The following is a 22971-nucleotide window of genomic DNA, read 5'->3' as shown; positions in this document are numbered from 1 at the left end:
ATATTCAAGAGAACAAATAACATTAAGACCAAAATTCTAATGATAGAGATCAATAAAAATAATTTAAATTGATCGTTTATATGTTGTGGACTTATCTTAACACAAAAAGAAAACAAAACAAAACTAGGCATGCTCTAAAAATAAATTAATAAGCCTAGCAAGTTTTCAATGTAAAGATCCACGTTATAGTTACATACCTCATACTTTGATTCCCACTACATATAGACAGAACTGGGACAACTTTAGCTGTGCACAGCCCAGAACCGGACAGGAGAACATGACACACCAGAACCAAGCTGGAACAGGTTTAGTCGTATTTCGAACAGGATGCCACCTGGGACAGGATACCACCTGGTGCTTCTGGGACGGGACATGACAGGAACCGGGTGCTGCTGGGACAGGACAGGAACCGAGACGCACACTTTACTTTGTCCGTACCTTCTCCTTCACAGATATTTTCCCCATGGATGGAATTGTGGTTTCCCACGGACGTGATTAGCTCACAGCATAAATATATAACGAGTATAATATTAGTATACATGATTAGATCACGAAATAAACATGTTATAATGAATATATTAACATGATAAAATACATAAAATGTATTCACAACAGATTGGATTTAATCTATACAGAGTCACAAATATATTGAACGGCTATGCCAAAATCAAAATCATAGGAAAATCAAATCACATATCGGATTTAATCTATACACAGTCACAAATATATTGGACCCAAAATCAAAATTATAGGAAAAAGTTAGATCCAACTTAGATGATTTGATTCCAACACTTCCGACATTATCCTGACGGTAATATATAACCGCGTTGATGTAAATCATCCATGTAGAGGAAAAAAAAATCAATCGCTCTGCGGTATAGCATCAGGCATGATAACGTGATTTAGGAAATCAAAGATGAAGGAAGGAGATGTAGAGAAAACAAGAAGAACCGTTGTATTAGAGAGATCTGTGGTTCTATTACATAGGTTACAATATATACATATAAAATGGGTAAGTGGATGGACCGCACATCCATGGGCCGTATGCCCTGTAACAAGAGGAGTTTTTTTGAGTTTTTTTTTTACATTTTTACCCTTATGAATAATAATTAGTAAAATTTAGAAATGATTTATCTCTCATATTGTACTACGGATATTCGTAAATTTTACACCACTGAAAAACATTAGAAAACACCTACATAAAGAATATACACGTGAAGCTAGTTCAGGATCAGTTAGCTATACTGAATACCAATAATGCTGACATGAATTTTCCTAGTATAAAAGAGCTTTAAGATATACTTAAATACTGGTATGATGTACAACAAGAGTTCTATGTGCAAAGGTCTAAGGAGAATATTCTTTCGTATGATGATAAAAACAAGAGGTATCTCCATGAAAAAGTGAATTTTCGAAAGAGAAAAACTCAGACTGGTTCTATTCAATCTGAGATAGGTGTGTGGCTGACTGACAGAGACAACGTTGCTAGTGAACTTAATAGACACTTTCCCAATATATGTCGTTCTAATAACCCTCCTAGTCCTTATTGTTTGCTTGTTAATATTGTGTCTTGTATTTATGTTGAAGATAGTGATGCCCTTCTTAGTACACTATCTGCAAATGAGGTTAAACAAATAGTTTTCCAAATGAAACCTTGGACCTCTCCAGGTCCTGAAGGTTACCTGCCTAGGTTTTACCAGGAAATGTGGGATGTGGTTGGTCAAGACACTGTTAGGGTAGTACAAAGCTTTCTTTCATTCGAAACATCTCCAAAAACAGATGAATCTTAACTTTATTTCCTTAATCCCTAAATCTAGTTGTTCGAAGCATGTATCTGATTTTAAACCTATAATCCTAAGTAATGTGTCTTATAAAATTATTAGTAAACTCTTGGCTAGTAGGCTTAGAAAGGTAATGGACAAGTTCATAAACCCATATCAAGCTTTTTTTTTTTTATCTTCAAGGCAGATAACTGATAATATAGTGGTTGCCCATGAACTAGTAGCTAGTATGAGAAAATGTAAGGCCAAAAAGAAAGGTCTTATGGCTATCAAGCTTGATATATCTAAGACTTTTAATAGGATTGAGTGGGATTTCCTGATTGTTGTTCTTAGAAAGCTAGGTTTTCATGAAGATTGGTGTAAAATGATTTATGCTTGTGTGTCCACGGTTTCAACGTATGTGCTTTTGAATAGGTCTCCTGGTGAAATGTTTTATCCTACAAGGGGTCTTAGACAGGGAGACCCCTTGTCTCCCTATTTTTTTATTATTTGTATGGAAGCTTTCTCTAAGATTATCATTAATGTCGAGTCTTTAGGGGATATTCAGGGAGTCAAGGTAACTAGAGACAGTCCAGCAATAAGTCACTTATTTTTTGCTGATGACTGTTTCATCTTCACGAAAGCTAGTTATAAGTGTGAAAAACATCTAGACAATGTCATTAAAGATTCCAGTAAGTATTCTAGATAGTCAATTAATATTGATAAGTCTGGGATACCTTTTATCCCTAAATTGAATAACTCGATTAAAATTCAGGTTGCAGATACATTAGGGATTAATATATTATCCCTCCAAGACAAGTGTCTTGGTGTTCCTCTGTTAATCCTAAGGAATAAGATGGAAACTTTTGGGACCCTGCAAGATAAATTTCATCGTAGATTATCATCTTGGAAGGTAAACACCTTAATGAACCCCCCCTAGAATAGTTATGACAAAAGCTGTATTAGGATCCTTAGCTTCTCACCACTTAGCTGTTTTTCATATGCCAAAAAGACTCACAAATAAGCTCGATAACATTCAAAGGAATTTTTTTTGGAATAAAAAACAATCTGGTAGAATTTTAGTTCTTAAGGGATGGGATAATGTAACTATTATTAGAGCATTGCTCGGTCGAACTCACAAGTGTTTCTATATCAAGCTTGTTGTCAAATTTAGTTGTAAAAACTATATCTTGATTTCTAGTCTGCAATTAGTTAAGTCTCGGTCTAGGATAGAGGTAGTTGAGAAATGAACCAGTCATCATTTGTATTCTACCGTTTGAAGGCGAAGATCAACCGAAGATTTTGGATAACTTTATCAACAAAAGATAAGTGAAAACTAAACCACTTATTTCTCAAGTTATATTTACCTTTTTATCCTCGAGACGATGGTTGCATAACTAATTAGACTAGCTCTCATAGACAAGAATTTCGAGTGGAGAACTAATTATTTAATTTATGAATTTCTCGAAATATTATGACTAAGCTTAATGAACATTTGTTCATACTTTATCAAATTCGGTGGAGAATAATTTATTGTTCGGAACCAATTCTTGATTCAAGTTTATCATTTGAAAATAGCTTGGAACAGTGATATGTGTTATTGATGTTATTTATGAATGTTTCGAATTGATTTAGAGAAATATAAAACTACTATATTCGGAATACAAGACTTACCAGTCTTACAAACTGGGAAAACGGTTATATGTTTGAAGTCGTATTACATGTACTCGTACACGTAAAGGGGTAGCTATATATCGACTTTCATATTTATGTGATACGCATATTCGTATGCACATCACGGGAAAATCTGTTTGTTTCGTGAACCGCATAGGTATGTATTTTTTGTATATAAACCATTTTGGAATTGTGATAAGGGAAACAAGTTAAGTATTCAAACCGGAATGCGAACCAAAACAATTATATGTTCTAGAACAAGTTTAGTACCCAAACCCGTATGCAAACTGTAAAAGGTTCTGTGAACTCCGGAATCGGTAAAGGTCTTAAGTTTACAAACCGGTTCGTGAACTGAAAAAGTTCTGTCAACTTCAGAACTTAGTGTTGCACCTAAGTTTTGCAAACCGGTACGTGAACTGAAAAAATTCTGTCAACTCCGGAACTCGGTTTTTCTTGTAAGTTTGCAAACCGGTCCGCGTACCTTGACTCAGCCGATTCACGAACTACTTAAGTAATTGTACTTTGTGTATTTACCAACTATGTCGATTGTGATTCAATTGCGATTTAATTATTTCTCTGAGATAATTTGCATTTGATCAATTCTCTAATTAACACTAGACTTATTTTATCACATGATTGTGACTCAAGATCAATGTCTTAGTGAACATGAAAATGAGTGTTAAGCTTTTAAAGTTCAAATCGGCTAGTTCCGGCTAACCATGTTGGACATAGTCTTTATACACGGTTCAATTACGATTTACCTAACCAGAGTGTATATCTTATATATTTGATTAAGATTCAAAGCTTTCGTCTAACAGTGAATATTGTTTGCTTGGTTCCAAAGCTGTCTTAGCTTAAACCTAAAGCAACCTAGGCTTTGAAGTTTATATAAGGGTAACTCTTGGAAACTTGGATCTTTGAATCCTGACACTACTTTTTGGTGTGTCCTAGTTGTAAATAGAGTTGTCCTCTTCAGAAACCCTTTTAGGGTTTAACGACTATCAAAGACTTCATCGGTATTCGTGAAGCCAGGTCCAGTTATCTTTTATCTCGGTAACTTGTGTATCATGATCTTGTTCGATTGTTGATTTATCACTTGAACAAGATGGATAGAAATCACAAAGTTCTCTTCGTCTCAAACTTTGTGATTCCAAAAGTTTTATACTTGTGAGGTTAATAATAATCTAGGTTGCACTTTGGGTTGCACAAGTACAGATTTTGAGGATAGACAAACTTTTGTCAAGTCGCTATCGATTTCCATCACCTGGATCTTACGTTTGATATGATCATCTATTTCGATCATAAATCGAGAAATCAATCATATAGGCTTAATATGTGGGGGGAAAATTTGGTTTATAGTCTTCAATTGAGTTGAAACAATTCTTAGTTGATGTGACGTCATCTAAGGGAATCATTTGCGTAGAGTCCTGCTGGGATTCAAGAGGCGTAAGGAGCGCGATTGTACTTGAATAAGTGAGAGATTGAGTTTGGTCTCAACTAAATTCCATACCGAAGTTAATTGGTAGTAGGATAGTGTCTGTAGCGGCTTAATACAGTTTGGTGTTCAATCAGGAGTCAGGACTAGGTCCCGGGTTTTTTCTGCATTTGGGGTTTCCTCGTGAACAAAATTTCTGGTGTCTGTGTTATTTCTTTTTCCGCATTATATTATTTATCTTTATAATTGAAATATCATAGGTTGTGCGTTGATCAATCACAGTAGATAGGTCTGACCTTGTTTGTTGGATAGGACTTGATCGATCCTTGGATACTGGTCTATTGTAACGTCCAAGAACTCTCTTTGAGATTAGGTTCACGAATTCAATTATGTAAACATTCTGAATCACAAGAGATATTGAGATATAACTCTATACACTTTCCTTGATTGAGTTTTAACTCTCGGAGTTGTGTTGAGTTTGTCCATACAGATTGCCTACGAAGAAGTTGGTGGTGTATTTTGGTACCCCTAGTGTTTTCAACTATGCCTAAAGTCTTAGGTGGTCTGAATATTAAGAAGACTGCTGATTTGAATGTAGCTCTCCTTGTCAAGCTTGCTTGGAGAATGTTATGTGAACCAAATGCTTTGTGGGTTAGGGTCTTGAAACATAAATATTTCCCAAATAGCTGTCCCGTTGTTTATGCTAAAAAGTAAAGCTCATGGGTTTGGAAGGGAATATATATGATGGTTTACAAATCATTAAGGAGAACTATTGTTGGGAGATTGGAAATGGAAAATCAATCTCAATTTGGGATCATAAATAAATTCCCAAAAAATCTGATTTGGTGTCACCTAGGTTTAGATTTACTGACTTAAAGACTGTTGATTAACTCATCATACCAGAAATTAATACTTGGAATATAGAGATGTTAAAAGATTTGTTTGACAGTTGATGAAATTTGTAAGATTAAAGTTCCCATGAAAGAAAGTGACATATTAAGATGGACTCCCTCTAACAATGGTATCTTCTCGGTGAAGACTATCTATAGAACTATTAATAGTGCAGGTCACGATACTAACCTAATTACTACTCAGTTGAATTTTCCTTGGATAAAATTTTGGAAGATTCCGTTACCTCGCATGGTGCATCCCAGGAGTAGCTGAAAATGAAGAACATCCAGAGGCTATTGCAGCTTGAGAGGCAATCAAATGGGCGAAAAACAACAACATTCAAAAGCTGCATTTTGAGGGAGACTGTCTGAATGCGTTCTGGCCATAAATGACAATCTAGGATCTGTTAGATAGATTCATAACCCGATAATCATGGATTGCAAGGAACTATTAGGAAGTTTCAGTAGTTGGGTCTGTGTTCATGTTTCTGGAGATACAAATGAAGTAACCTGCTATTTGGCTAAAAAAAACTTGGACTAGTATTATTTCCTTGTTTTGGGAAAGTGATTCTCCTTTTTGCTTGATAACTCTCGTGAGAGAGAAATTGTTTGTATCATGATGTTAAGTTTAATGAGTTATTTTTTCTTATTAAAAAACAAAATCAAATTATACATGTTTCTTGTACTAACAAAAATCAATTAAAACGTAGTCTTACAAATACAGTCATGTTTAGTGATATCGGCCATCTATTAGTGGGATAAAACCCAAAACCGAATACGTCTATTCCAGGAATGAGAAAAGAAGCTTTAATGGAACTGTTTATTTTTTCTTTCAATAAAAAATAAACATTTCCATTTTCCATTTCCAATCTCCCAACAATAGTTTTTTGTAAGGTAAGAGCTTGGTTCATTTCAGGCTTGTTTGGGTGAGAAATGGAACTGTTTATTTTTTATTGTTTACTCTAGTTGGCTAGACAAGGCACTCGGCAAGTATATCATGACCAGTTATTGCTTAAAATCCCACATAAGTCAAAATGTCAACTAAAATTTCAGACTCGACTGACCAGTCCTAGCTTGAACAGTAGTTGCAACAAACTCAATAGGCTGTCCAACAATAATGTCATTTTAGAACACCTATCGGGCACTAGATTGCACCATGAGAGATGCACATAAATGGATGTGGAATCTAATGCATGCTCATCGTTTTATTTTGCACTTACTTAAATACGTGATAGCAAGCCGTTCATTATAAACAAAAACACAAAAGCAGATAAGCATGTAATATCCGGGAACCATGACTGTATATTTTGTAATAAACGTGTGTGATGTAGCACACTACAACAATGTCCAAATCTCTCGAGCCCTCACCATACACACGCAGGTAGGGCCAGAGTTTTGTATAAATCTTAGGATACGATAATTATTTACTGTAAACCTTTTGACTTATTTGCGAATTTTGAGTCAAAGGTTGTGTTTACAAAAATTAAAACCCCATTATTGAATTCAAAGGCCCATTATAGAAATTAAAAAGACAAAAATTAAAACCCCATTGTTGATCATCACGGACCTACCAACTAAAAATCACTCACTTTTTATGATGAAAAAAGAAAAGATTCTAAAGAAAAAGAATAGGAAAACTTGGACGCACCTCCGCCTCTCTTAATGCAGATTGGGAACGTGCGGCGCTCTCACTTGCTCTACTCGCCGCCTCATATTATTCTTCTATTAATAATTAAGAAAATAAATTAATAAATAAAGTTCATAGGCCTGCCCAAACCAAAAAGGATAGGTGTCTCTAAACTGCACACCAATCAGTAACTAACAGCAACGTCTGTTCTTCAAGATACTTTTAGTACGATCAAATGTATCGTATCAGTACCTTCTTCAAAGTAGTTCGGGATATACGTGTAAATCCCTGCACCATTCTGGTACTGGTTTGGGAACTAACAAAGAAGACAATAATCTCCGTCAGCAATTTTCCTGTGTTTGAAGTGGGCCCCACTTTCTTACCTCTTTGCTCAACTTAAGAAAAAAAAACAGCCGTTATAAATTTCTTCCTAGAAATAACGTAAGTAATCGAGGATCAAATCACCAAGATTATTGCCAGCATTTGATGATGGTGATCAACATAAATGGTAACGCTCGGATGAGAAAATTAATAAAGAAAATCAAAAGATCCCATTTTCAGTAGAAATTTCAGTAAATGTGCAATAACTATTGAAACATTGAATATACCTTGAATATATACACCAAAAGGAAAATAAGGTAAGAAATAAAGAAAAAACTCTTATCTAGAAATGAGCAGAAGCTCTGAAATTAACTTTACCTACAACCCCAACATCAAAACATTGAAGTTACTATTACCATATCCATTAGGGACCCACACGGGGACCAGTACATACACACGTGTCGGTATGTTAGATGTTTGTATATCAGATACTTGATGAGTATAATATAGTGAAGATTTCCTGTTCATATAAACAAAGGAACCGCTCAAAACCCTTCTCTATTTATCTCCCAAATTTCCTCCCTATCCCTCGCCATTCTCTTCTCTATCTTCCTCCTCATATCTTCTCTCTGTAAGTATTCATTTCTAGGGTTTCTGATTTTTCATTTCTCATCAATCATAACTGCAATTTCATTTTTGATTCTTATTTTGATTTTGAATTTTTTCAGGATTTCTGGAGGATTTTTATTTAAAGAAAAAAAATCTTGTTTTTTCAGAAGGAAAAATAAGAAGGCCATGGCAGGAAGTGGTGTAGTAACAGTATATGGAAATGGAGCAATAACAGAGGCAAAAACCTCACCATTCTCTGTTAAAGTAGGATTAGCACAGATGCTTAGAGGAGGAGTAATCATGGATGTTGTTAATGCAGAACAAGCCAGAATCGCTGAAGAAGCAGGTGCTTGTGCTGTCATGGCATTAGAACGTGTACCAGCAGATATTCGTGCTCAAGGTGGTGTTGCTCGTATGAGTGATCCACAGATGATTAAAGAAATCAAACAGGCTGTTACTATTCCTGTCATGGCTAAAGCTCGAATTGGTCATTTTGTTGAAGCTCAGATTCTTGAAGCGATTGGTGTTGATTATATCGATGAGAGTGAGGTTTTGACCCTTGCTGATGAAGAACATCATATTAATAAGCATAATTTCAGGATTCCATTTGTTTGTGGTTGTCGTAATCTTGGAGAAGCCCTAAGGAGGATTCGAGAAGGTGCGGCCATGATTCGAACAAAAGGTGAAGCTGGAACTGGTAATGTTGTGGAAGCTGTTAGGCATGTGAGGTCTGTCATGGGTGATATTAGACTTCTTCGTAATATGGATGATGATGAGGTGTTTTCATTTGCAAAGAAAATTGCTGCTCCTTATGATTTAGTTATGCAGACTAAACAACTTGGTAGACTTCCTGTGGTTCAATTTGCTGCTGGTGGTGTTGCTACTCCTGCTGATGCTGCTTTGATGATGCAATTGGGCTGTGACGGTGTTTTTGTTGGTTCTGGTGTCTTTAAGAGTGGTGATCCTGCTCGACGTGCGAGGGCTATTGTGCAAGCTGTGACTCATTACAGCGATCCTGATATTCTTGCTGATGTTAGCTCTGGCTTGGGTGAAGCTATGGTTGGTATTAACCTTAATGATAGTAAGGTTGAAAGATTTGCTGCTCGGTCTGAATGAATAATCAAAGGCTTGGATTCGGATGAATTGCATTGGAGGTGAGAATTAGACCTCATTTCCTTGCTGTTCTTTGGTTATTCAGGAAAAAAAAAGGTTCATATATGAATGTTTCGTTTTTTATTTGTACCAATGTGTCTGGTAGATATAGATAGTGGTGGGGATCTTTTAAAATGTTAGGTGTTCTAGTTTTTTTTCTCTTCTGTATAACTGAAGAAGAAAGGTTGTTGTTTTTAAGAATCTTATGGAATGATGTTTGGTTCAGATATATTCTATTGAATATTCCCTAATAATAATGCTATATATTGTCGCAATTGAAAGATGGATTGGATGGATAAACATCTGTTGTTGTGGATACTAGGATTTTGTTGTATGCTAGATAAGTGTGCCAACATGAATTCTTAGTCTCTGCTTCATCGGAATATTTGAGTTGTCAGCTCTCTTGGCGAATTAAACATAACTGTGCTGTTGTCTGGATATATATACCACCATTTCTTCTTAGTTTTCTTGTTCAGTTTTGTCTAGGTAGAGTATTGACTCATAGCCCCTTAAGTTCATGTTAATATCGTGGTTTAAAATTAGTTGAAAATTGTTGATCGTAAGTTCCTCGATTGTAGTCAGATTATGAGATTACCCTTTCCAGATTTGAAAATAGGTCTCTATTTGTTGCTGCGTTCTTAGATCAAGCTATCTCCTTGGAAAATTTGGAGTTTAGAGTCCTATTTTATAACTTCAATTTTGTTCTAGATTATAGAGTTCATTTGCTTAGCATTCTTATCATGTATTGATGCCTTCATTATTGACCCCTACGAAGTGGTTGAGTTAATGGTTTAGCTTATTTGTCGTCATCAATGTGTTCAGTGGAAATGTTATCATTTCTGAACTCGTGATAGTCATAGATAACCACAATGGTGGACCTATGTTGCTTTTCTGAATGTTTCTGAGCTGATTTTGACCACTTAAGTAGTGTTGACACAGCAGTCCGCAGCTTTTGTTTGTGACTTTGAATTACTTAAGTAGTGTTGACAACAGCAGTCCCCAGCTTTTGTTATACCAAATATCAATTAGGTCCTGGGCCAAGAGGGGATCTTCCGCCTCATTTAGTCGTGGAACTGTGAGCTTGAAATTGTATAATGTATTTAGTTCCCTGGTCTTGGCATTATGATTTCAGACTCTAACCTTGTTCCTGACCCCTGACATGTGTTTTATGTCCCTTGAAAATGGAGAATAAAGGAAATTTGTAGGCTGGAAAGGTAATAGAGTTTGGGAGTCGAACATGTTATGTTTTGCAGTAGAGTTTCAATGATCTTGAGCCTGCATTGTTTCCATTGCTATTTTTCTATGATTTTGAGCCTGCCTTGTTTCTATTGGTACTGTCTATTTCTCTTTCTTTTGGGTCTTTAGGCCTCCCTCTTTGAAGGGTTAAGAGCTTTGAGCCTTGGAAATTCATTTACTCCTGGTGATTGCTTTCCATTTTCCATCCATTATTACTGGTGAAGTCTGTCAAGTCTTGTTGGTTCCTCCTGGCCTAAGGGTGGTGTTGCCAGATGGAGCTCTAATGTGAGTTAAGAGGCCCCCTTGAGCATCTAAAATAGAGCCAGGGAAAATGATAATAGTTACTGACAGCCCTACTCAAGGCGACGCATTTCTAAGGTACTATTCTGCATAAAATTTCTCTTGAAACCTTTTGATTCTTCACTACTGGCTTTGGGGAGAATACCGATATAAGATAGAAATAATATCCGTGTGAGATTCATACTGCTAGCTTCCAATTGTAATTCTTCAGTGTAAGAAGGCTAATTCCCAAATGCTGGAAACCTAGTAGGTGGTGCCGCGGCATTAGGCTGCTAGAGCTAACACACCTGCATAGGAGTATTCCATATGCCTCATTTGGATTTTCCCATTTAGGGGCAAGTCCATGCCTTAATTGGACTTTCCCAGTTAAAGGGTTACAATTCCGTTATATACAGAGACAATTATTCATTAAAAGCCCAGCATCTATACTGGCACACATAAAATCTCTGTCTAGACAAATAAATCACCATATACCATAGGTAAAAAAAGCCCCAACCTAGCTTCTCTTGTTCTTGCTCCCAAAGAGTAAACAAACGTACCGCAGAATTCTAAAGAAGAAACCCCAAGCTACAGTGATCAGTATGCATTCCCACTTGTTTAGATCAGTCAGGCCTTGATCTCTCAATATATCAGCACCCTTTGTGAAGCAAGTAGTGGCCGTCAGGTTCATCCCTGAAGCGTCACTCAACATGCTCAAGAACTCAACCTTCTGATCAGTCGGGAACACAGCAAAAGGTGTACGGTCAAACATTTGAACGCCACTAAGATAACATATAGTAGGGTTGTCTAATTCGCTCTGTCAACCACCGTCTAGAGGATACTTGAACAAAGAAATGAAATGTAACCAAATCCAATATGTGGGAATTCTGTCTCTACTGATGAAGAATCCAGAGAACAGAAGTTATAAACCTAAAACTGCCAAATTTATAGCATAACCCACCATGGCGTGTGGAACAACTCCAGTTAAGAAACTGATAAAAGAGCTCCCTACCCAAAATGAACTGAAGATGGTAATAAAAAAGAAAAAGAATCCATGAATCCCACCAGTTAGACCTACTGCCCAAAATGTTGTTGCTGCTAAAGCAATGGAGAGTATGGCAATTGAAGGTATGGTTATGATCGTGTTTGATACAACATAAGAGGAACAGCGATACGTGTTATAAGCTGCTTCTCAAATATAGATACGGTCTTCGAGGTATACAGGGATAACGTCCGCACAAATGTAGAAGCAGGAAGCCAATGTGAGAATGTAGAATTACCGAGTTGCCAGAATATGGTGGCTAAGGTGAAATCTGTAAGTAGAATTACCGCTAGCCTCATGCCAAATACTTCAGGTTGTCGACTTGAATTCTTTATCGATCTTTTTGCTAGGAAAATGATTTCGGTCCAGAAAGGATTTGCGAAAGTTGACATGCCCGTAGATACAGAGCTGACATCATAGTTATGAAACTTAAGTTTCTGAAGATCGATGTTGAGTGATGCTTCGGGAATGAACGTGAATTCGAACACTTGCATAACAGGAGTAGATATACTGAGAGAGAGTGGTTTTACTGTTCTGAACAAGCGGTCTTGCTTGTGGATCACTGTGGCTTGGGGTTTCTTTTACAGAATCCTCTTCTACATATCTTTAGTATTTGCCAATAAAAATAAGAGAAGGTAGAGCCAAGAATAGCAGCAGCAAATATAGAAGCTCATGCGAATTTTACATGATGGCCGGCGGGGGTTACAATTTAATTAGTGGAACAATTATCAGTGTGAACGCATTTCTCAATGTTCGGCTCCTTTTTTTTTTAATTGCTATATCAAGCCAGTGGAATTTTTTAAATAGAGATGACATAGTGGTGGTCGATAAGATTATTTTCTCTAATTTGACTGCAACAAAGTATTTAAGCTGACGTTTGGGGAAGGATGGAGTGGTTGAGACTTGAGAGTCTTGAGTTAAGAGAGGTATCTTGCAAAGACCCGAAAGAAGGACAAACTTTCTGCCCTGGTTCATTTTGTGTCCAACGCGTGTGGTAAATGTAGGGGTTAAATATCGCACCCTTAGGTATCATACGAAGGGATACTGTTATAAGGAGGCGAACGTACTCGCACGTAGTATATTCCGGATGACGAAGTTGATGACGTCAAAAGGTCACGAGTAAAGTGTGAAGTCAGTGCGAAGTTCCAAGAGCATGTGCGAGAAGATCCAAATGTAAGCGTGCGAGGACGTCGCACGCCAAACCCGAAAATAGGGGCTTTATTAGTTGTCCTCCACCATGTAAAACTCCTATATATAGAACCAACTACCACTGTGTTGAGGGAGCGATCTTTTGGAGATTAGAGATAGAACTTTAAGAGAGAGAAAGTTGCTTGCTCCCCAAGTTAAAGGTTTTACTTTACTTCTTTCTATTGATTTCTAAACTTGATAAAATACTTCTAAATGTTCTTCATGATGATTTCCTAGTTTATTGCATAGATTATCTAAGGGGTGTAGTAGTAGGATTTTCAGCTACTACATTTTGGCGCTAAAATACAGCTAAGGAATGGGATTATACCTGTTTGTGAAAATTTTAAGTTGATTTTTCGAAAACTTCTTATATTCTTGTTTTTGTGAAAGATTTCTGATTGTTTTCGTTGAGTTTCGGTTTGCAAAACAAAAAAGTTCATAAGTTTGTTCTTGAGCATTTGCTGATTTCGAATTTATGGAATAATACTAAGGATTATAAGTTTTCTCTCGAGGCACAGACTTAACAGATTTTCCTAAGAGATATTTGGAAAAACTAATCTTATCTCAGGAAAAAGCTAATGTAGGTTGTTTGTAGGGAACGTGTTAGAGCATTGCTCGGTCGAACTCGCATGCGTTGCTATCTCAAGCATGTTTGTCAATGTTAGTGATCAAAACTATAAGTCTTGATTTCTAGGCTACTATAGCTAAGTCTCGGACTAGGATAGAAAGTGTAGTTGAGCTCAAGGAATTCATGTCGATTCATCATACAAGAAGAGGAACTACTCAAGGAACCGGTGGAACTTCTCGATAAAAAGGTATGTGAAGACTTGAACTTATCTGTCACTCAAAAGTGTATCTACTCTATCTCCTACTTCTTGAGACAAAAAGTCGTATGCTATATATAGACTTAGATTATACACATTTGGTATTTAGAGCCGAGTATACCTCGCCTATCTATATCTCGAAATATGCATTGGTAAGCGTTTCGCTTCGACCATGTTTATCTTTACCTAGTGACGAAAGTCATGATATGTTTCAATCACTTTGAAAATTGCTTTGACGAGAAATGGTGTAACAACTGTATAACGTCCTCTAAGAATGTTTCAATAGTTGGATTGAGAGTTTAGATTACATAACCAATGATGGACATAAGTATTGTTGTGGAAACACATATGTGCATAAGTCCTATCCCTTGAACCAAAGTTTGCGAACTTTATTGATCAAGAGAAACTGTAAGAATGGCTTGTTTCCAAGTCCGCGAACTGCCGAACTTCTCATCCCGAGAAATTCTGCTGGAGTTGACAAACTTATTGTGTGAGTACCAGTCCGTGAACCGGCGGAAAGTCTTTGCCGAGATTTTCTGCTGGAGTTTGTAAACTCTGCCCGGTTTCTTAAGTCCGCGAACCTAGTGTGCGAACTTAGAGAAGGTTATATATATGAAGATGATTTCTGAACTTAAACTTATAAAGACTACGGAATGCAATTTGCAAACCGTGGCTATAAATTTCATGAACCGATTCGAGTGAATCAAACCATCTTTGCTTCAATTGTGTCTTGTGTAGTACATAAGATTTCCTTGCAATTGAACAACTTTCTAACTAGTTCATTTGAGTCATTTGAACTAGTTATGGTGAAGAAGAATATGGTTGGTATGAAATGCTCATATGGCTAACCTTTTGGTTAACTATTGTTGAACCAACAAATGTACACGTTTGGGTACGGTTAACAAACCGAGAAGCGTGCATTTCATTTGTGTATAACAAGCTAAGTTTTCGATCTAACGGTTGAGAAATATTAGCTTGAATCTAAATCAGGTTTTCATCTAACAGTGGATATTGTTTGCTTTGTGACCAAGGAGAAACCCTGATTCGAAAGACTATATAAAGGAGACATCTAGTATTGTGCAAAACTAATCCCCACAATTCATGTGTGATACTAGTTTGCGTGCTAGAGTCGTTTCTCCTTTAACCTTTGGTTTTCTTCTTCTAAAACTAGGTTAACGACTTAAAGACTTCATTGGGATTGTGAAGCCAAACCGATACTACTTTTATCGTAGTTGTCTGATCTGATCTTGCATCTTCTATCGTACGAGTACAATTAGATTGATTGGATTGAGATTAATATCTCCGATAGGCAAGATATAAAAAGTAGTCACAAACTTCTTCGTCTCATTGTTTGTGATTCCGCAACATCTTGTTTCGCTACCATACGATTAAGATTGTTGTGGGGTGATTGATTTATCTAGGATGTTCTTCTGGAATATAAGACCGGATTGTCAATTGGTTCTTGTTCACCTTGATTATTATCAAAAGACGGAACAAAAACTTTAGGGTTTTTCTATGGGAGATAGACTGATCCTTTGATGGACTTGTCTGTGTGAGACAAATTTGTTTATTGTCAAAGCCTGCGATTTTGGGTCGTAACAACTCTTAGTTGTGAGTGAGATCAGCTAAGGGAATCAAGTGCGCAGTATCCTGCTGGGATCAGAGGCGTAGGGAGTACATCTGTACCTTGGATCAGTGGGAGACCGATTGGGGTTCAACTACAGTCCACTCCGAAGTTAGCTTGGAGTAGGCTAGTTTCTGTAGAGGCTTAATACAGTGTGTGTTCAATCTGGACTAGGTCCCGGGGTTTTTCTGCATTTGCGGTTTCCTCGTTAACAAAATTTCTGGTGTCTGTGTTATTTCAGTTTCCGCATTATATTGTTTTATCTTTATAATTGAAATAATACAGGTTGTGCGTCAGATCATCAATTAGAGTAATCCAAACTTTGGTTGTTGATTGTCATTGATGGTTCCCTGGATATTAGTCTTTGGTACCATCCAAGTTATTCCTTGTATTTGATTAGTACTAGCAGTTCTGTTTGAGAAAATCAAATCAAGAGAGAGAGAGATAAACTCATTGATGTACTTTTAATTGATTGAGTCTTGTTGATTCTCTTAAAAGTATATTCGAGTTTGCCCATACAGATTGCTGAGTGAAATATTGGGTGGTGTTGTTAGACCCCCGCTTTTTCAGAACGAATTGAATCAAAAGACAAAACATACAACTATGTGTCTGCAACAGGAAACGAGTAAATCTACGAAAATGATAAACACCATCGGAGCGATGAATGGAAGCAGACGTCTACAATGTAATATGATAACAAAATTAGGTGAGGATGTTACAGATTTTCATGCAGGACTTACAGGGAAGATCCACATGAAGGAAGGGAAATCTCGGTTGTCAAGAAGATGTCGCCCTTACACGAATGGAAAAAGTAGAAGATCATATTCGAAGCAGACGATATACCACAAGGAAGCTGGGGACGAACAGATCCGTTGGTAGTAACTATACTCGCGCGAAAAATGGAGAAGGATAAAGATGTGAAAGCTTCAGAGGAATGGGTGATCGAAGGAACTTTGATAGATACCGGGAGCTCAGCTGACATCTTATTTTATCGTACGTTCAAAAAAATGAGATATGACGATGCAGATTTTAAAGCCGTCTGCATACAACATCCATGGTTTCAACAAAGCAATAACGAAGCCAAAAGGGGAGGTAATTATAAATATGCTACTAGTATAGATAGAAGTGCAGGTAACATTGTGCGTAGTGGATGTGGAGTCACCATACAACATGCTCTTGGGAAGACCGTGGTTGCATGGTATAAAAGGTGTAGCATCAACCTTACATCAGTGCATACGTTTCCCGATGCCGAGCGGAATAAGAGAAATTGCAGGAGACACAGAAAGAGCGAAAGCCTGTAACCAACTAGATGTTAAGAACTATGAAGTAAGAGTAAAAAAGATAAAAGATAGGTGGAGAAAGGCGAAACATTTAAAGAGAGAATAAGAACTCAGGGTATACATGGTGCGAGCGGAAGAAGGTCGAGGTATACCAAGCGAAATCCCAGATAAAGAAGGGGCACCAGTGAAAGAGATCAAATATCCATCCCCACAAGGTGAACTAAAGGAGAACTTTATCGCAGTTGAGCCAACTATGGAGGTCAACATAGGAACAGAAGAGGAGCCCAAGATGATAAGGATAGGAACTGGAATGGGGGCAGAAGAAGAAGAAAGAACAATTTGACTTCTAAAAAAATATAGTGATGTCTTCGCATGTGATATGGATGAAATGCCAGGTATAGATCCTGATGTTGCATGTCACAGGTTAGATGTCAGGAAGGATATACAGCCATTTAAGCAGAGAATAAGGAACATAGCAAAAACATACCATCCGCAGATAGAAGCCAAGCTGCAGAAAATGCTAGATACAGGAATAATACGACCAACTAAGTACCCAGAATGGATAGCAAACATGGTGGTGGTGCCAAAAAAAAAACAATGGGATAAGGATTTGCATCGACTTCAGCGACCTAAACAAATCTTGTCCAAAAGACAACTTTCCTTTACCAGATATACCACAAATGGTAGAGGTTGCCTCAGGGAATAAAAGGATATCGTTGTTGGACGGGTATAAAGGCTACAATCAAATCCCCCTGGCAGAAGAGGACCAAGAACACACAACTTTCTTCGCACCCATAGGATTATACTGTTACACCAGAATGCCCTTTGATTTAAAAAATACAGGTGCTACGTATCAACGAATGATGGAAAAGATATTCGCAAAGTGGATCCACAAGACCCTAGAAGTGTATGTTGATGACATGTTAGTGAAGAGCAAGGAGTTTGAAGATCATGTAGACCATTTGGAAGAAATATTCGAGCGAATGCGGCAAAAAAAATGAAGATAAATCCTGCAAAGTATATCTTTGGAGTGGAGTTAGGGAAATTCCTAGGATACATTGTATCAGAGAAAGGAATACAGGTAGATCCAGAGAAGGTGCAAGTAGTTCGTGACATGCCAACACCAACGACGTTAAAGGATGTACAAAAGTTGAACGGACATTTAGCTTCATTAGGATGATTTATCTCGCGCTCATCAGACAAATGCAATAATTTTTTCAACATTATAAAGAAAGGAGCCAAATTCGAATGGACAACAGAATATGAGAAGGCGTTACAAAGAATAAAGATTACTTAATGAATGTCTCTATTTTGCAGAAAGCTGAACCAGGGGAGGAATTACTATTATACTTGGCTTCGACACCGCATGCATTAAGTGCCGTACTACTTCGCTTAGATGGAGGAGTCGAAAAACCAATTTATTACATCAGCAAAACATACAATGTAGCAGAGAAAAATTATGCGAAGATCGAAAAGCTAATCTTGGCACTGGTATACACATCTCAAAAGCTTCGCACGTTTTTTCAGACTCATAAGATCAGGGTTCTTACAAAAATACCAATTGAGTCTGTAATGAAGAACTCAAAAATATCTGGAAGAATAGAAAGATGGAATGCATAAGTGGGGTACTTTGACATCAAGTATGAGATATTATCCTCACCAAAATCACAAGTCATTGCGGATTTTTTAGCAGAGTTCCCATTGGAGGAAGATGAGAGTGTATAAGACATGATGGAGGTAGACGAAGACCAGGGAAATCCTCAAAATTTGTTAAGAGAGCGAAATTCAAAAAGGTGGGAGATACTGGTTGACGGATCTGTAAATGGAGAAGGAAATGGCATAGGGATAGTGATTATCTCACCACTAGGAGCGAAAATGGCATATTCATTTAGATTGGAATTCACATCCACCAATAACGAAACAGAGTATGAAGGCGTAATACATGCATTGAGGTTGGTGGTTGAAATGAAACTAGATGACGTTAGAATAACTAGTGACTCACAGTTGGTGATCCGCCAAATAATAGGTATATATAGTGTGAATGAACCATCGTTACAGAAGTACAAGCTACTCGCAGAAGAAATATCAACAAAAATAAAGAATATAGAATGGAGGTACATTTGCAGGAAAGATAACAGATTCGCAGACGCTCTGGCATTCCTCGCATAAATGCTGGTAGATCTCACCGCAAGATATTTAAAGATCACGATACTCTGTTTCCCGTCAATCAAAAAAGAAGAGAAGGTGGATGTAATGATGATAGAAGGTGAAGAAGGAGAAAAGAATGATGACAAAGAGGATTTGAGATCGCAACTTCATTCATACTTGGAGAAGGGAGAAATACCGAGGAACAGGTTAGAAGAACATAAGATAAAAAGCCATGCGACAAACTACGAGTTAAGAGATGGAGTAATTTATCGAAGATAATTCCTCGGGCCCTCTCTCAGATGCTTGACACGAAAATAAAGAATGGAAATTCTAAAGGCAATACACTATGGGGATGCAGGAAACCATAGTGGGGGAAAGTCATTGGTGTACAAAACAAAGATGCAAGGATATATTGGCCTTACATTCATGAGGACGCGAAATAAGCATCTAGGAGATGTGAAGAATGTCAAAGACGTGGGGACAGAATAATGCACCAGGAGCGAACTTAAGTTCATCAACCAGTGTCTGGCCGTTCGCAAGATGGGGCTTAGACATCGTGGGACCATTCATACCAAGGTCAGGCCAAAGAAGGTATCTGATTATCGCAACAGATTATTTCACAAAATGGTGAGAGGCGAAAGCGGTTCAGCGATAAGGACATCTTCACCTTCATATTTGAGAATATCATATGCAGATTTGGAATCCCTGTGCAACTAGTGTCTGATAATGGAAAATAGTTCGAGGGTGAGAACATAGAGTTGTTAAATGCCTTCAAAATCCAGATTGGAAAATCAACTCCATTACACCCACAGGGTAATGGATAGGCAGAGGCAACAAATAAGACGCTTGCGAATACACTGAATAAGAAGTTGGAAGGGCATAATAAAGTATGGTGCGAGCAGATCCACAATGTCTTATGGGCATATCGATCAACACGAAGAGAAGCAATAGGAATGTCACCATTCTGTTTAACATATGGGGTGGAAGCTGTATTACCAACTGAAGTCGTCATACCAACAACGAAGAAAGAGGCTTGGGATAAGAATCTAAATACCAACTTGATGCTGGAGAAATTAGATGACTTGGAGGAAAACAGAGAAATTTCCTTGCAGCACATGGAAAATTATCACAAAAGAATAGCGAGAGAATATAACAAATGTGTCAAGATAAGGGAATTTCAACCTGGCGAGCTGGTATTAACAAAAATACCATCTTATAAAAAAGGAGGAGATGGAAAACTGGAGAAGAAATGGGATGGACCATATATAATCAAGCGAATTGTGGGGACTGGAGCGTACGAGTTAATGGGCAAGGATGGAAAGAACGTTGAGCGAAAACTTGATCATCCGTGGAACAGAATGTACCTTAAAAGTATTATCCGTAGGACATTCAGCAGATTGATGTATGCGAGAGAAGAAAAATCAAATTCATAATGTCACGCGAAGATATGAATAGAAAGAAAGTATTCTCAATAATGATCCATAAAAATACACAAGCAGAAGAAAGAGGCAATAATAAGACCTCATGAGTAAGAACCCAATAGGGGGCAATGAAATATAAAACCTCTAATTAGGGAGGCTAGGTATCCGATTGTGGCGTGCACCCTAGTTCACACTTGTGCAAGAGGCAATATAAATAAGCCCCAACGCGCGTCATAATTGGGGAAAACCTAGTAATGCATGGCTCAGGCGAAAGCCATAACAATCCTGGAACCTGAGTCATGGATATTGGGGGCGAAATAAAAGCCTATACGGTGGGGACTCCTTAGTCGAAAGACTAAGGTACTAAGTTCTCTATCATGGAGTGTAGAAACCCGATCAGGGCGCCGCGGTACACGGTTGAGCCAAGAGTGCCGGGGGCGTCTGGAGCGTACCTCGCCGCTCTTGGCAAGTCATGGATATGATACACTCGGTCCTCAAGATACCCCACTTAGGGTGCGGTCTCGAAAGAGACCGCGAAAACAACTGGTTGTTGAATCACAAGATGGGAGGAGCCCACCCCAACCCGGTAGGGGTACGCCTCCTTGAAAGGAAAACTAGGGGGAAGATAAGGACGGCACCCTCCATTAGGGAGCTGAATTGTGTCAAAAGACGTCAATATCATGGGACTACAACTCAAACAAGAGTATAGACCTGTCGTAATTGTGCATAAAAAAATCCCGCAGAGGCAAAGGTATGATCACACCATAAAATACAAAGGTATGATTTTGAATTACAAAGGTAACATACATAACTGAGGATTTAACAGAGACAATTGTACTCCCGCGGAAAACAGAGGCAAGAATGGGATTATAAACACAATAAGAATATATTATTCGCACTAGCATAACTGCCTCGTGTCAAACATGATAGAAATCGTATATTCGCACATGTGATGAACTCATATACATGTATTATTATATTCGCACACGTGTTGAACTCATACTCATGTATTATTATATTCGTACACATGATAGACTCACACACATGTATTATGATATGGTAAACTCGCGCACATAGGTTATTATATTTTCTTCTATAAGTTACCCTGAAACTAACGCAAATTATTAGAAAGGAAATCATCTTTCTTTTGATAAACAGACAGGAGAAGGAGGGAGAAGCGTAAAAAAGGTGAAATCTATTAAAAGATGGAAGATACTCGGTATATGTACAAAGAGGAAGGTATAATACAAATAATATAAAAGAATGAGAGAAGTAGACAACTAATTCTTGCCAGCACTATCTTCATCAAACTCAGAGTCATGATCTTCTTCATCAGAATCCTCATATTCAGCATCACTATCTAAGATTTCGAAAGTTTCTTCATTTTCTGAAGGAGCCTCAAACTCATAATGAGATGGGAAAGGAATGCGATGTTCAGAGAAAAGATCGCCTACTTCCTCTTTAATAGCTCCGTCACGTATGGGAATAGCGTCCTAGGTTAGATTGGAAACGGTGGCTTTGAGCTTTTTCTTGAGTCGACGGCACTTGGTGTCACGAGCTACAAATTTTGCTTCCAACCTTTCAATCTCAGCAGAAGACTTTGCCTGTAAGCTTTCAATATCTCTCTGATACTTCTGCTCCTTTTCAAGAAATTCATTCTTAACGGCTGCGAAGAGATAAGAACAAGGTTCAAAATCGCACGCACATAACTCAAGAGATAAAGCAGGGGCGAAATTATTAACAAAGACAATGACAAACCTTCTTTTTCGGAAATGATGGTTTTAACCAGGGATGCATGGTCAGAATCTAAACTAACATTTGTAGCTAACCCCAACCTAGCATTATCAAGGACTCTAGCAGCCCATTCAAACTCAGTATCATTCTCTATTAGAAGACGAGAGCGAAGTTTATTTTCACGAGGCAGAAGAGCATCCGTCTCAGTTATGGCACAATCCCTTTCTATCTGAATCTTGAGTTGAGACTCATGAAATCGCTTCAAAGCCTTCGCACCATTAGCGGTTACCTGATCTTTCTCAGTTATAAGAGCATTGTTTTTGTCTTCTAAAATTAATTCTCTCTTTATCCTCACGGGCACGACGTTTAAAGGTCTTATTAGAAATTAATAACGGTCTATGATCACAAATAAGGGCTTCGTATTTTAGCCTCAATTCCTTCCAGCTAAGATTATCTAGACCACGCATGGGAAAATTGTCCACCGAGGCGTTAAGAAGCTCTAAAAGGGCATCATTATCATCAGGAAGTCTAGCCTCCTCTTCGATTAAGTTATAAAGCTCTGCAGGTTTAAGTAATAGAAAAAAATATGAAGACACAACAAAAATTCATAAGGTATGAGGGATCGAAAAGAAACACACCTACTAACTGATTGTTCCTCTAACGAAGAGTATCTGCCTCCTGGGTCTTACTCAAAAGTTCCCTCTTAAGATTCGTACACTCAACCTCC

General features: G+C 37.7%; 1 protein-coding gene and 1 pseudogene across 1 annotated transcript; one reads left to right on the top strand and one right to left on the bottom strand.

The window, feature by feature from the left end:
* The first annotated feature begins 8236 nt into the window (after positions 1-8236).
* Positions 8237-9743, top strand: LOC113338728 (pyridoxal 5'-phosphate synthase subunit PDX1.3). The gene is made up of 2 exons (XM_026584106.1): positions 8237-8338; positions 8436-9743. The coding sequence occupies exon 2, from the start codon at positions 8503-8505 to the stop codon at positions 9430-9432; it is 930 nt and encodes a 309-aa protein (XP_026439891.1). The 5' UTR covers positions 8237-8338; positions 8436-8502; the 3' UTR covers positions 9433-9743.
* A 1757-nt stretch (positions 9744-11500) lies between these two features.
* On the bottom strand, positions 11501-12259 carry LOC113338439 (annotated as a pseudogene).
* Between the last annotated feature and the right edge of the window lie 10712 nt (positions 12260-22971).

This window comes from Papaver somniferum, unplaced genomic scaffold (assembly GCF_003573695.1).
Source record: "Papaver somniferum cultivar HN1 unplaced genomic scaffold, ASM357369v1 unplaced-scaffold_19, whole genome shotgun sequence".
In the NCBI taxonomy this organism is placed as follows: domain Eukaryota; kingdom Viridiplantae; phylum Streptophyta; class Magnoliopsida; order Ranunculales; family Papaveraceae; genus Papaver; species Papaver somniferum.
This window is presented reverse-complemented; position numbering and strand designations above follow the sequence as displayed.